The sequence below is a fragment of the Xiphias gladius genome, chromosome 13, assembly GCF_016859285.1.
Source record: "Xiphias gladius isolate SHS-SW01 ecotype Sanya breed wild chromosome 13, ASM1685928v1, whole genome shotgun sequence".
Lineage (NCBI taxonomy): Eukaryota > Metazoa > Chordata > Actinopteri > Istiophoriformes > Xiphiidae > Xiphias > Xiphias gladius.
Window position 1 is genome coordinate 10341416 of NC_053412.1, and position 13353 is coordinate 10354768.

General features: G+C 42.1%; 1 protein-coding gene across 3 annotated transcripts in view; it reads right to left on the reverse strand.

The window, feature by feature from the left end:
* The window catches only part of LOC120798044 (gamma-aminobutyric acid receptor subunit beta-3-like), a 64783-nt gene that overhangs the window by 28463 nt on the left and 22967 nt on the right, over positions 1-13353 (reverse strand). For 2 of the 3 annotated variants that reach the window (XM_040141997.1, XM_040141996.1), the window contains exons 1-3: positions 10242-10321; positions 10040-10131; positions 9819-9886 (exon numbers count right to left, since the gene is read on the reverse strand). In XM_040141997.1, coding sequence (XP_039997931.1) covers positions 9819-9886; positions 10040-10131; positions 10242-10321 — 240 coding nt within the window. Of the gene's footprint in view, positions 1-9818; positions 9887-10039; positions 10132-10241; positions 10322-11902; positions 11951-13353 lie in introns of those variants that run through there. The other variant, XM_040141995.1, reaches the window with a different exon arrangement.

The following is a 13353-nucleotide window of genomic DNA, read 5'->3' on the forward strand; positions in this document are numbered from 1 at the left end:
TACATGGGGTTTTTTTTGGGTGATTAAAAAAACACTAACAACTTCTTGTTACAAAGATTTACCTTCCTCCTTTGAATAACTTGCCCGCAGCAGAGTACCGAAGCCTATAATCTACTAGCACGACCATGGAGTTAACCATTCTTCTGTTCCTTTAGGTGATAGGAAAATAAATTCTTGTCAGTTTCCAGGTTTTTGTGACATAAAGGGCAATAAGTGTTACTGCTCATAGTCCCATTAAAGCGGTCAATGTGGATTGATCACAAGGTGTAGGGGAAATTAAATTTGCTGTATGACTGAGTACTGTAAACTTGCCTTCCCTTCCATTACCACTGTAACTTTACCCTCAATCAGTCCCCATAAATGACTAACGTGTCTTTCACACCGCCTTGTTTTGACCCCTATCACATCACGTCGGAAGCGGTGCTGCTCTTCAGGTATGCATTTCAGACTCCCCACAGTGTGTCAGCAGCGGGGGCATCCCAGTGAGCAGCTAGAGTGCAAACACACACACACACACACACACAAACAAACACACAGGCCTCGTAAGACATAAATGATTTAAATTAACCATGTATCCTGTACAAACACACGGCCAAGGAATCCTCATCAATCTTGCATGGAGACAATCAAAATGAATTTCAGATGAGGATGAGTGCAGCTTTGCTGTACCTGCCCTGGAACTATTTTTTTTTTTTTTTAGGGAGGTGGGCTCAGACTTTCTATGAACTAGGACTATGGATTATGAATTATTGACAACCCTCCCATTTCCCACAACGCACGAATTCCCAGTACACCCTGCTGTTTGGTTATTAGCATATGTTTTCAGCAGATATGATGACAGTGACCAGTGGAAGTGATTTCCCGCAAGCCTCAATTATTCAATTTATTTGACTGGATATTCACTTTCATTCAGGGTGTGTGAGAATTCAGATAAGCAGAGTTTTGGCTGTGAACTGACCCATATTCAATTTAATCTCTCTCTCTCTCTCATACTGACTGCTATGTCGTGATAACAACCAGAATCTAGGAAATATCCCGCTAACATTGTTTGTCACATGGCATATGTTCTCTGTCCCTGGCATATGTTGCGACTAGCTCATCATCATACGCTCCAGCGCAATGGGAAAGAATAGAAAATGTGTTAATAGGCTGAAAAATAAAGAATCACTGTCATTACATGTGACACGTATCAAAGCCGCTCCGCTCAACGGCAGCATGAGAAATAAATGGCCGCAGCTCTGCAAGTTATCCCCAAATTAACTTCCCATTTTGGCGCAGGAGAGACTAACAATTGTATGATAGGTAATCACCATGTACTCCATATGAACCCCTGTTGAGTAAAGCAATCTGAGTCACTTCAGTGTAATTTCAGAGGGCTCCCTCGGGATGGCCCCGAGGCATATATCACCGCAGTGCGGGGGGAATCCCTCAACGAGTTCCTATCCCCCTCCTTCTGCCGCTATAGAACGGCAAAAATAGCACCGTCCCTTACTGACAGCAAACACGGCAAGGTGATTGAATTGGGCTTTTGCCTCTAAATGACAGTGCTGGCCTTCAATATATAGGATAATTTCCCCAATGTCTAATATTGTATGATGTACTGCCTCATAACAAGGACAGACGGAGAGAAAGACTGGGAACAACCAATAGTAAATATGTACAAATACAACAATTTTCTCATATATGAGCAGAATCACAGGGACACTACAGTACACATAACTGTGCACACATTCTTTTCGTTTTTTTATTTATCAGTGTATATCCTATTGTTTTCCTTGAAGATTTTTTTAAGAATTTACTTTTTTCGTGGAAAACTGCTGTGTCGGACAGTATTTGCACCACTTTTAGGTTGGCTGTTACCTTTGGGTTTTTTGGCGAGTGCACAATTTGAATGTGGGTTGTTTCCTATCAAACGAGGTCCCAAAAGTGTGTCATACGCTAAATTAACAGACGCAGTTAGAGAAGGCAGTGCTCCAGGGGCAAAACAGGTTTTCAGCAGCCAAAGATTAGGTATCATCTGACGCAGGCCTCAGAAGAAAAAGAACAGTAGATGATTATCTGCCGGTTCAATCAGTGACACAGTGTAATGTGTGCCCAAACCAAGAAAAAGACAAAGGGTTTCATGCAAGAACCACTCATGTGAACAAATTTGTACAAATAATTTAAGAGAACTTCACCAGTTTTCTCGTATTAACAATTTTCTATTAGGTGCAAGCACAATTCCCATTGGGCTTGAGAATTATAATGCCTCCACCAAAAATTCATTGGGAGTTTTAATATGTTACCAAAATCAACTAAAATAAACTTTCAAATCTAAAACGAACTTCAAGAAAAGAATATTCTCTTCACTATATCATCATCGTGGTTGCCAATTTACGAGGGAGGTTGACAACATTTCTTTTCTCTTTTTTAGATTTTATGATATTTGGCTGTGGTAACCTATACAGGGTCTGCACGCAAGACGGCGTCAAGGTGAACATTCTGTTATAACACCTGTCAGTGTAGCATTACTACTCTTATCAAGGCTGTATGTTTAGTTTCAGAAGTGTATACATTTCCTATATTTCAATCAATACAGCAAATAACATAAGATAACATATATATAATAACATTGATAAGACTGGTAATAGGTTATCGTTCTTTCCATAATTACAGCAGTATAACAAAAAACAGAAATATTAGGTAAACCTCTGCATTAATAGTAGTTTCTTTTACAGATACCTGATACTTCCTGATAGACAATGTTGTAGTTCCATCTTTACTGCAAAGAGCGCTGCGCTCTACTGTCTCGACTTGTCTGATATTCATTTCTGGCTTTTAAGGAGAATATTAACTGTAACTAAAATTTTATGATTTTATTTCATTTATTTTTTTTAATCCAAAAAAACGCAGTAGGGAGTAGCTACTTCTTTCAGCCATAAGTAGGGTCTGTAGTCTGGACTATGATGGTTGGATTAGAGAGACTTTAGGAAAAAAAACAACCTAAAACAATAGAAGTGAGACAGGGGAGATGTCCCCCTCCATCCCCAGTGGGAAGTACAGCCTTAATATTCTCTCATCCATCACATCATTTTCACTGTATGCCTTCGCGGGCAAGATGGTTTTCAGTGTCTAACTTCATGTCAGATCATTCTCTCTTTATTTCTGCCAGATTTCAGTGCCACTCTTAGTGATTTCCTGCTAAATGTGTTGCATTTTTGTCTGCTGATGTCCAAACAGCTGGACTTGAAGCTCCGACGTGTGAAATTCTTCTCTTTACTGCTTTTGTGAATGTACCTTGCCACAAACGAAGCAGAACGGGCAGCCTTGTATAGCAGTTTAGGGATGTCGTTTATGCTAATGATGAAATCTCACCGACGCGGAGCTCCTCAAGAACAGGTGGCGTTCATCAGGTTGAAAGAAGCCATTTATGACAGTTTTGTGCAGCAAAGAGAGTTTGGCGAATCTGACTTGGAAGCGAGCCTCGGATGAGTGAGATTTAGGATAAGGGTATGAAAATGTTCTAGCATAATCAGATTGTTATATTTGAATAGCTCTCAGACGCTTGAAGAGGTAACATTACCCAGCAATTCACAAAAAAAAGCAAAGATTAGATCAAAGCCTAAAAAGTAACACATTTTGCTGTGGAAATGCCTTTTTTTCCCCCCTTCCTATTCTGTTAATCAGCTTGAGATGCCTAAGATTTATCTTATGACCCTTTGGGGGGTCCAGATCCCAGTGATGGACACCACTGCTCCTTTACTCTGCAACTGATCCAATTGCTAAATCATAACGGCTGCTTGAGTGGCACCGAGAAAGGAAATGAGGCCGCTAACTGTAAATTTTAAATTCCCCAGGCCAATATATGAAGTCTCTTAAAGTTGTATGCAACTCAGCGCGGGGCTATTTTCTTGAAGGGACTGCAGAGTTAGAATCAGTAGAACGGGAGATCCCCCTCCACAAATGATGAGTGCCCTCAGTGGGTTGGCACTCCAACCCAGGAAGTGCCCGCTCTGCTTATTGTAAATCTTAGTGATCATCACTTCATCGCGCAGCGCGCTCTCTCCTGAGGCCAATTACGTTCCATCAGACAGGAAGCCGGATGCTGGATAAAAGACATGGGGGTATATTAAGCCACACTCAGAGCACAGAGAAATGATATTCTCTTTTTGCATAGCTGGAAGACCTATATAAGATAATTAGGGTGCCATAGTTAGTGCATTGGCAATTTCTGATTCTAAGACCTATTTTATGCAGGAGGGCATGCAGTATACAGATGTTTTTTGTAATCGTGGCACAGTTGGGTTCAGACCAGGTTGCGTATTTGAAACGTTATTAACCTTAACGCCTCATAAAATTATCCTGATGTCATTTTGCAAACATCTAGATGCATACACGCATGTAAGTTACCTGAGACCTGAAAAACCACTAGTCAAGGCAAAGAAATCAAAGGACGGCTAGTTTAGGGGCTTGTTGTGTTACTGGTGCTAAAATCTAAAAAAACAAACCAGTCAGCGGGAACATTTGGAGAAAGAGAGATGGAGAGAGAGTTCTATTCACCTCTCCATTATGAGAGATTTTTTCTTTTTTTTCTTTTTGACACCCACACGCAGCCGTGGGTGTATGGATGACTAGCTTGTCCAACCTGTTACTGCAACTGCACTGACAGTGCAGGCTCTGACCATTTCCCCCGTGTGAGTAGCTCTACCTTCGTTGTGCTGTGATTTCATTTCCCCAAAATTACGATGACTTTCACGCGGCACAGATAATGGGCTAGGATAAAGGTCTTGATGGCTCTTACCGAGACAGAGAATCATGCCTGTTTGTCCATTACTGCAAGGGAAGGTAATTATAATGAAAACACACCTACACATGCTGCCCTTATTTTGCACTTAAACTTTCTTAATAGCAGTATTTCAAAACATTTTAAGTGCAGGCAAACACTATGCTCATTTCCACCCCCAAACATTACATTAAACCAATTTTCTAGGATCAAAAAAACCTTTTAAAAAACCCTGATTAGCATTCCAAAAGAGCACTAACAAGTGACACATTTTCAGGTGATCCGTTCTGAAGTCCACAACTAGTTTCCAAGTAAGCAACTAATGTATTTTGCCTTGTTCTGATCTTGTCCCAGTATGTGTTTGTCATCAGCCGAGGCCCCAGGCACACTGCAAACAAACCTCAGAGGTAATTAGTGTGCCTTTCTCAGTCACTTTAGCATCTGCTAGTGAAGGAGCTCACACTCTGCGAAGGCGTCGGAGAGCCAGCGACTGACTTAGTCGACCTGCCCTAGCAGGTGGGTTTCTTGGACGAGCCAGATGTTATATTCACTTGCTGTCTCGCAAGCTCGATCAGCTACCACCTCCTCACGCTGCCTCTCTCCTTTCCCTGGATTTCTAAGATCTTCAATTCCCTCACTTTCTCTGCTCTTTTCTGTTTGGTTCAATCGTTCAATAAATCTTTAGCTCTTACAGTTCTCGTTCCACCCTTTATTTTCTAAGTCTCTTGGTCTGCCCAAGTGTTATGTCCCGTAAAAACTCCCAGAGCTAATAGCGTTGCAAGGACCACCTTTGACTCTGGCATGGGTTGATGAAATGAACTCCCACTCCAGATCAAATAAAACCAGAGTGCAGGAATGTATAGGAGTCAGGAGAATATATAGGGTTAGGCAGCAAATACCAAATAAAGGTCGGGGGGTCACTTTTTATAAAACAACATCCAGCATTACTAATAATTTCTTTTGACACTCCACTTAATATCTAAAAACATTGTTCATAATTATTATTAAAAACCAAAAGAGGTAAGTCATAAAGAATTTAAGATGGTGTATTCTAATTTCAATTGTAATATATTAAAGGGGAATTCCGAAAATTTTACACATCAAAATCTGTTAACAGGCTTTGCAGAGTACTAATGCAAATGTGTAAAAAAAATTGTATAAAGCCTTTTGCAGCCCCAGAGGGACCTGTGTAACCCGCGTAACAAAATGCCGAACAATCCACAATAAAAGGTTGAATTTTAACATAGACCAACTATATATGACACATTTAACTCTTTTTTTTAACTTCCTGTTATGATGCAGACTAAAGTGAAGGCAGGAACAACTGTAGAGTTAGAATTTAATCACAAATACTCACAAAGATTCAGAGTATTCTGCACTTCTAAAAGCTGATATATCAGTCCTATACTCTAGTTAATTGTAACGGGAAATGTAAAGACCTTATATGGAGACAGGATTGTTCTCTTCTGCGTATGGAAAAGAGCCATCATTGGCAGTAAGTATTTTTTTTAATTATTTAGGATGAGAATAAATTAGATCCTTCTCTGCTGTTAAAAAAAAAGTCTACCATCTCTACAGCAAGAGAGAAAAAATACATAACCCTCTCCATTTTCTGACCTCCCCATCCCCCTAATAATTGGTGTACAGTCCCTAATAAATCCTAATGAACCTGCATAAAGAATCTGAAGATGTTCGTGTTTTTAGGCCAAAACAAGAGATCCGTCAGTCCTTTACATTCTCTCTAATAAGGTTTGCAGATTCACATTCCTGCAGATATTACCTTGTAGTACTGGTGAGAACATTCTATTGACTTGCAATCATTTGTCACCCCTTAACCTCAGCTTTCATCCCCGAGGTCAATGCTTAACTTTAACCTTATGCACTAATTTCTGAAACTTCGTTAACCTCTAATTCTCTTTGATCCTGACATTAAACCTCAATCCAGCCTTTGGAAATGACCCTTTTCTTAGCTTCCCTTTCCCCTTTGTATAGGAGCGAAAGTCACATCAAGCCTAGAATTTGGCAGTATTGTTTCTTTCTTCATCTGCGGAGCAGGATCCAGTTCTCATTTCAGCATAACAAGCAGCCTTTGTCTCAATAAACCCTCAACTTTTAAGACTAGTTTCACAATTATGCCTCTGGGTCCTTCCACTAGGCTGGTGAAGTGGATTTAGTAGCTGACATTTTATTGAAATTAATGCAGAATGGTGCCTAACAACTTGGAAATTGTCTCCTTTGCAAAAGAAACAGAGGGAGCAGCATTTATCTGGGCTGTACTGTTTAGTGTTGCTGAATGGATGAAGCATGGCGCTGTCACTGTCAGGACAAAAGCATTCATTATCCATTTCCCTCCAGAGTAACTCCCACGATAAAACCGAAGTCGGTCCCAGCACTGGATGAAAAGGATGCACTAAATGTCAAACACTGGTGGAAAAATAAACAGCCTGCCCAGTCTCGTTTTGGCTGCGACGCTGGACGACATCCAGGAGTTGTCCATCTATCAAGCGCAGATGCACAAATGCACATGTGCAGTCCCTCAGTGCATTGTTGGCGATGAGAAATAGACCTAATTAATTATCAGTTTAAGTGTGATCTCAGCTGCCTGACTCCCTGGTTGATTACCTGCCTTCATCTGCTCTGTGAAGAATGGCCTGCCTGGCTAGCTAGCTAATGTTAGCAACTGAACTGTTGGCAAACAAAGCTTTTAGCATGGATCATAAAGGGTCAGCTAGACCATTAGGTGGTGTATTATTCCAAACATGCATGCTTTACTCTTTCACTCTGTAACACTGCATGACGGGATTCCACACAAACCAAGTCTCTCCCCATTTGAAATCCTATGGATTTCATTTGAATTCATTAAAAGATTTGGGGAATTTCTGCAAACATACACATCTAAGGTTTCTAGTCCCATGATAATACAAATCTGTCTTCCAGAAATTACATTTATATAATACTAATTTGCAACAGCAAATGCGTTTTCAAGGGAAACATTATGCCACCTTGAAGTATGTTTTTTATCAACATGAGGAAACGCTTTTAACGAATGTATCTTCCAAGTCACAAAATAAAAACCCAGAACATATCTGCAAAATATACACTGACAGCAATTTGTTTTTACCTGATATACCGTATGCTCTTAACAGCTAAAGCATGATGAACATTTTCATGGTTATGTTTAGGCAGTCACTTGGATAAGGCTAGGGAATGATCATGGTCTTGGTTAATATTTTCATTAACCAAAGTATAATTTACCAGGAAAGGGCCAGTTGTTAACCTCTGGTCATCAATTCATCAATTAATGGAAAAAATAATCGATGGATTGATTGATAATGAAAATAATCAGTAGTAGCATCCCTCGAACAAGAGAATAATCTAGGATTACAAAACAATTACAATCATGAGGATAAAGCGATATTGATAGAATAGCAGCAATAAATATACCAAAACAAATGACATAAAATGGTGAAAAATGCCAGTTTCATACGGCCACAGTTTATGTAATCAAGTAGCAAATATTTTGTCCAATCAACAGTCCCAAACATCAAAGCTATGAATTTACTATCACATTAGTCAAAAAACAGCAAATCCTTACATTTGAGAAGCTTGAACTAGGAAATATTTGGTATTTTTACCTGAAAAATGGCAAAATTGATTAATTGATTAAAGGTAGCCCTTCTCTGCTCAAAAAAAACAAAATCCCCCGCAAAAATTAAACATAATCGAGGCAGCAACAACGTTTCCCTCAAATGTTGTTTTCAAAGTCAGGAGTCACGTGGTGAAGTAATCATTGGCTCATTAGTATTGATCAACCCCCGCCCACACACCATCCGCAAGATACATAATAATCGTTTTCTGATATGATGAAGTATAAATGTAGCCTTTTTCCTCTCCAGTAGACCTGGTTAATGAGAACGTGTGAAATGCTGTTCTATGCACTGCGATAATCCTTAAGTGGATGGTGTACACATACAGAGGTCGGGGTGTAAACTGCTGCAATCCCTAACATACCTGAATTTGACTCCTCCTGACCGCATTCGCTTTGGTGACCGTATTGTTGTGGAAGCACATGGGCTCAGCGGCCGGCATCGCCAATAAAAGACATTACGGTGACACCTACACAAGCGGTGGCCCGTGAAACGTGTCGGAGTAGAGGTGTTGATCTAGAATCAGCGACTCGGGCTCGTGGGTTTTCAAAGCCCGGGTCCAGACCAATTGCAAGAAACGTCCAGCATTCAATCTGGTGCTGGAGCCTTAAAATATTTCTGCAAAAGAATTGAAAATATAGCCAATAGGGCAAGACCGTGTCTCTCGTTTCCAGTGTAATTTGGGTCATCGTCGGCTGATATTTTAAGAAACAATAGCCTGAAGTTACTTTCCTGCATGTGGGTACACGTGTCAATTCGGGGCAAACAGCATTCGGCTCACAAATTAGCAAATCCAATCAGAGTTCCCTGATAGCTGTCTGCTCAGAAGGGCCTCCTGGGTGGACACTCCTGAAACGCTGTTAATTGTGGCTCCAGAGGTTAACAAGCAGATTAAAGTGAGAGCTAAGGTTGCTTCTGGCTGTCGATTCGGAGAGTCCAACATCACCAGTGCATGTGTTTTCCTTAGTCTGCATAGTGCGTATGCATTGTATGTGGACTTTATTGATTGTAAAAAGACTGCTCCAAGCTTTAATCTATCCTCTAAGTGAGTCGGTGCTGCTGTCTGAGGATCAGCATTGTTGGGACCAGGAGCAGGAGACTGTATTATGTGTATTCTTTTTACAAACCGGGCTGAGCGTTCCGTGCATGTATGGTAACACTTTGCGGGCGGTGTGTGTGTGAGATGAAGATGTTTTATTGCTTACAGGAAACCCAGCCCATCCATCTCAGCATCCTGTAATGGCTTCAGAGGCAAAACTGGACTTGCACCAGCACTTCCTACTTGCAAGTAAGCTATGAAATCATGTTGTGTGAGTGCAAGTGTGTCATCAGACGGCGGCAGCACTCCCTGCGCCGGGTGGCCCAGTACACACGGAGAAACAGCACTGATGTGATGTACATCCACTCACCATGTTGACTTCTGACACCATGTCTATGCTCGCCACGTCGATGCTCATCCCGACTGCAACAGGGGCCCCTGGAAGAGGTTAAACAGCAGAATACGTATATAGGCCTACATCTCTGCACCTGACCACAACACTGTGAATGGCGCCAAAAATAAAGCTGCCTGCCTACGGGCGCGAAGGAGGATTAAATCGGAGGGGGGGGGGGGTGAGAAGACGGCACATACCTCCAAAGTCTGGCCTCAGTCGGATATCGTATCCCTTCAGTAGTTTATCAACCGTCTCCTTCACGAAAGACATGTTGCTCGGCTCATTGACGCTGAAAATGACAGCAAAAGCAAGAGGGGGGAAAAACATCACCTTGGCTCGTGCAGTCAATCAGCAATCGGCAATAACCTTGACTTCTCCAAATGTGACAGAAGCGCTCACCTTTTCGCGCAGCACACAATCGAACCGACAACCAGTGCGGACAGGACGCGAAATTGACGAACCCCGTTCAAAGAAAACATCACCCTTTCCTTTTTCCTTGTCTTTTTTTCCCCCCGTTGTTTACAGCCACAACAACAGTAAAGAGCACCCCCCCCCCAAAAAAAAAAAAAAAAAAAAAATCAACAGACGGATCAGAGTAAATCCATTGATTGCCCAAAAGGAGCAAGTCGACTGGAGGGGCTGGAAAAAGTCAGCAGCTTGCTGTGGATGGAGTCAGTTATGAAATACGGGCTGACATCGCCTCCACGGCATGAACACTGGCTCCGCTTTTCTTTGCCCTCTCTGACTGTGCAAGAGGCTCTTACATTCAGGAGCTGAAGCGCATATTGATGAGCAGGGCGTGCAGAGATGCTGCTGCTGCTGCTGCTGCTGGTGGCGGTGGCGGTGAAGGCACTCGGCTTGTTCAAACGAGAGACGAAGCCGAGCACTTACACACTGTAAAAAAAAAAAATACCCACCAGGGGTGTTTTTTTTCCCCTTTTTAAAATGAGGGGTTCAGATAATCCAGCGGGGAAAGAGCCAAGATCATCTTCCCTGCTTTCTAATGCAAACGAACGTCTTTCTGATCCTTGAACTGTTTTAACTGGGCTGCTAAAAAAAAAAAAAAAAAAAAAAAAAAATCTCTGTCTGTTTTCAGAGCTGTAAATGAGTAGGATATGGGTGTTTAAAGGGTCCCTCCGGCGACGTTATCGATGCACTTTCGATAAGTTGTGGAGCTCACAAAAGGCAGATTCAAAAAAGAGTGGTCGAAATCGAAGCAGCAGACCCTGAGATCCTGACTTTTAGTCCTTACGGTATGGTAACACAGGTTTTTGGTTAAAAATCTGAAGCTGCAAGCCCATTTCAAAATGACTCTGATGACATCACGAGGGTCATTTTTTCTCAGATTGTAAAAAGTTCCCCTCAGAGCCACAGAGGACATTATACGACTGTTTAAGATGATTTCACTTCCCTCTAGGACGCAGTGTCTTGTATTTTACTGTCTTGTGATCTTGTGATTGTATTTTTGTTTTTAATTTAAATGACTCAGTCCTTAGTTAAGCAATTTGGGCTTCTCCACTTTGCTTTGTTATTTTCCTCCCGGCAGAAAGTTCTTGAAAGAGGCGAAAATTAATTACAATAAAGTTTTTTGTTTTAACATTTCAAGCTTCAATAATACACAAAATTGCCTTGTTAAAATGGACATTTTTTTACAGTGCTCCTCACACCATCTGCGCCAATCCCCTTCCCCTGTGTTTCCTATAAAAATGGCAGGACCTGAATAATATGGAGCAGGCTCTATTTATCAACCCATTAATCGATGCTTGTGATTGATTAGCCGTTTAATCGTCTATAATGGGCTCTTTTCCTTGCCTAAAATGGAGGGCTCCACTATCCATTACTTAGGGCTGAGAAATATTGAAGTCGATGTCAGATATTCCCTGGATAATTGGGACCGTGTGCATGTGCTGCTCATGACACACACACACACACACACACACACACACACACACACACACACACACACACACACACACACACACACACACACACACACACAGTTGGAGAGCCTCCTTAATAAATAATGTGTGTGTTTGCGTGTTGCGGTGACGTTTCCCTACCTGGTGTCATAGATGGCGAACAACTTCTTGTTTCCGTCAACAGCATTCCTGAAAAGAAAAGGGCGGGGACATCATTAACGGTAAAACAGCGCGCAGCCAATGAAAACGCTGACGGTAGATTACAAGGCGGGTGATCAGGTCACCACATACAACCATCTACGCAGACACACGTCCGTTATCGGGGAAGAAACCCGTTTTAAGCTTTGTGTTTATCAGCCCCTAAATACCGACTTCTATTTGTTCAAACGTCCCCGATTGGTTATGTGGGTTAATCGAGCAGCCTCGGTTTCCACCCAGTTTGGTGGCCTGCGGTAGCGCAGGAAACTCAAACAGAGGGATGCCCGTTGGGGTCGATACGGAGAGGCACTGGCCCCGTATCCACACACACCGCCTCTGAATCTGTTTTCCCCCTTCCCTCTTATTCTGGTCCCGGCGGCCCGTCACTCCGCGGGAGCTGTCCGCGCCAGGCGAGGTGCTGAAATCCGGCTCCTGGGGTGGGGTGGGCCGGGGGACTGTTTTCTTACGTTTCCTGGCCGGTGCTCCGCGGACTGCACCGCCCTGACAGGTTATAGAAAGTGGAGGGAGGTTAAGTATCAGACGACAACTGCCGTCTACGATACATGGAACTCGGCTACCCTCTTATGGCAACTGTCAGGAAGATGACGACCTCGAGACTTTTTTTGAGGAGGCACGGCTGTGTTGTCGGTACCTACAGTATGTAAATTCACACCAAGATCACTCACTAACTCCCTCGGAGTGTCGTAGTAGCCTAAATAACTTCCCATTCTCCGTCTCTGCCGCTAAATGGGGGGGGCGGGGGCGGACTCCCAGCCCCCCTCCACACAGGCTTCACAACAGGGGGAGAGCGAGAACTATTTGATACTGCGCATTAATCTCCCCCGTAAAAAGAACCGCTGCTATTTTATATCTCATCCATAAAATAGATTAGATGAGAATAGGGGGTTCTTCTGTTGCCAGCGGGAACATGGAAAATTGTAGAGTAACATAAGGTTGACTAATTTGAAAAAAAAAAAAAAAAAAAGAAATGAAATAAAACACTGTGTGAAACTAGCAAGCTAGCAGAGAAGTCTAAAGAGTTATAGGTAGTGAGTAAATGGTTGAAAGCTAAAGGTAGCGAGTAAACCGTTGAAACGGTCTAAGCAGCCCTAACGAACAGACATATGAAACGGCGAAAAAAGGTAGGCTAATAGATAAATGGTTGGAAAAGTTAGCTAAAAGTAGTAGTACATGGTTCAAATAGCTAAGTAATGGACGAACAACTGAAACGGCTCCGAGCAAATCGCTAAATGAATCGATAAACGATTGAAATTGTTACTTTTAAGTAAAGGTTCGACAGTTGAAAGAGCAAGAGTTAGCTAAACGTATTGGATAAATTGGTTGGAATAGTTAACCAACTATTAAACAGTGTGAAAAGTTGGTAAAAAAGGATA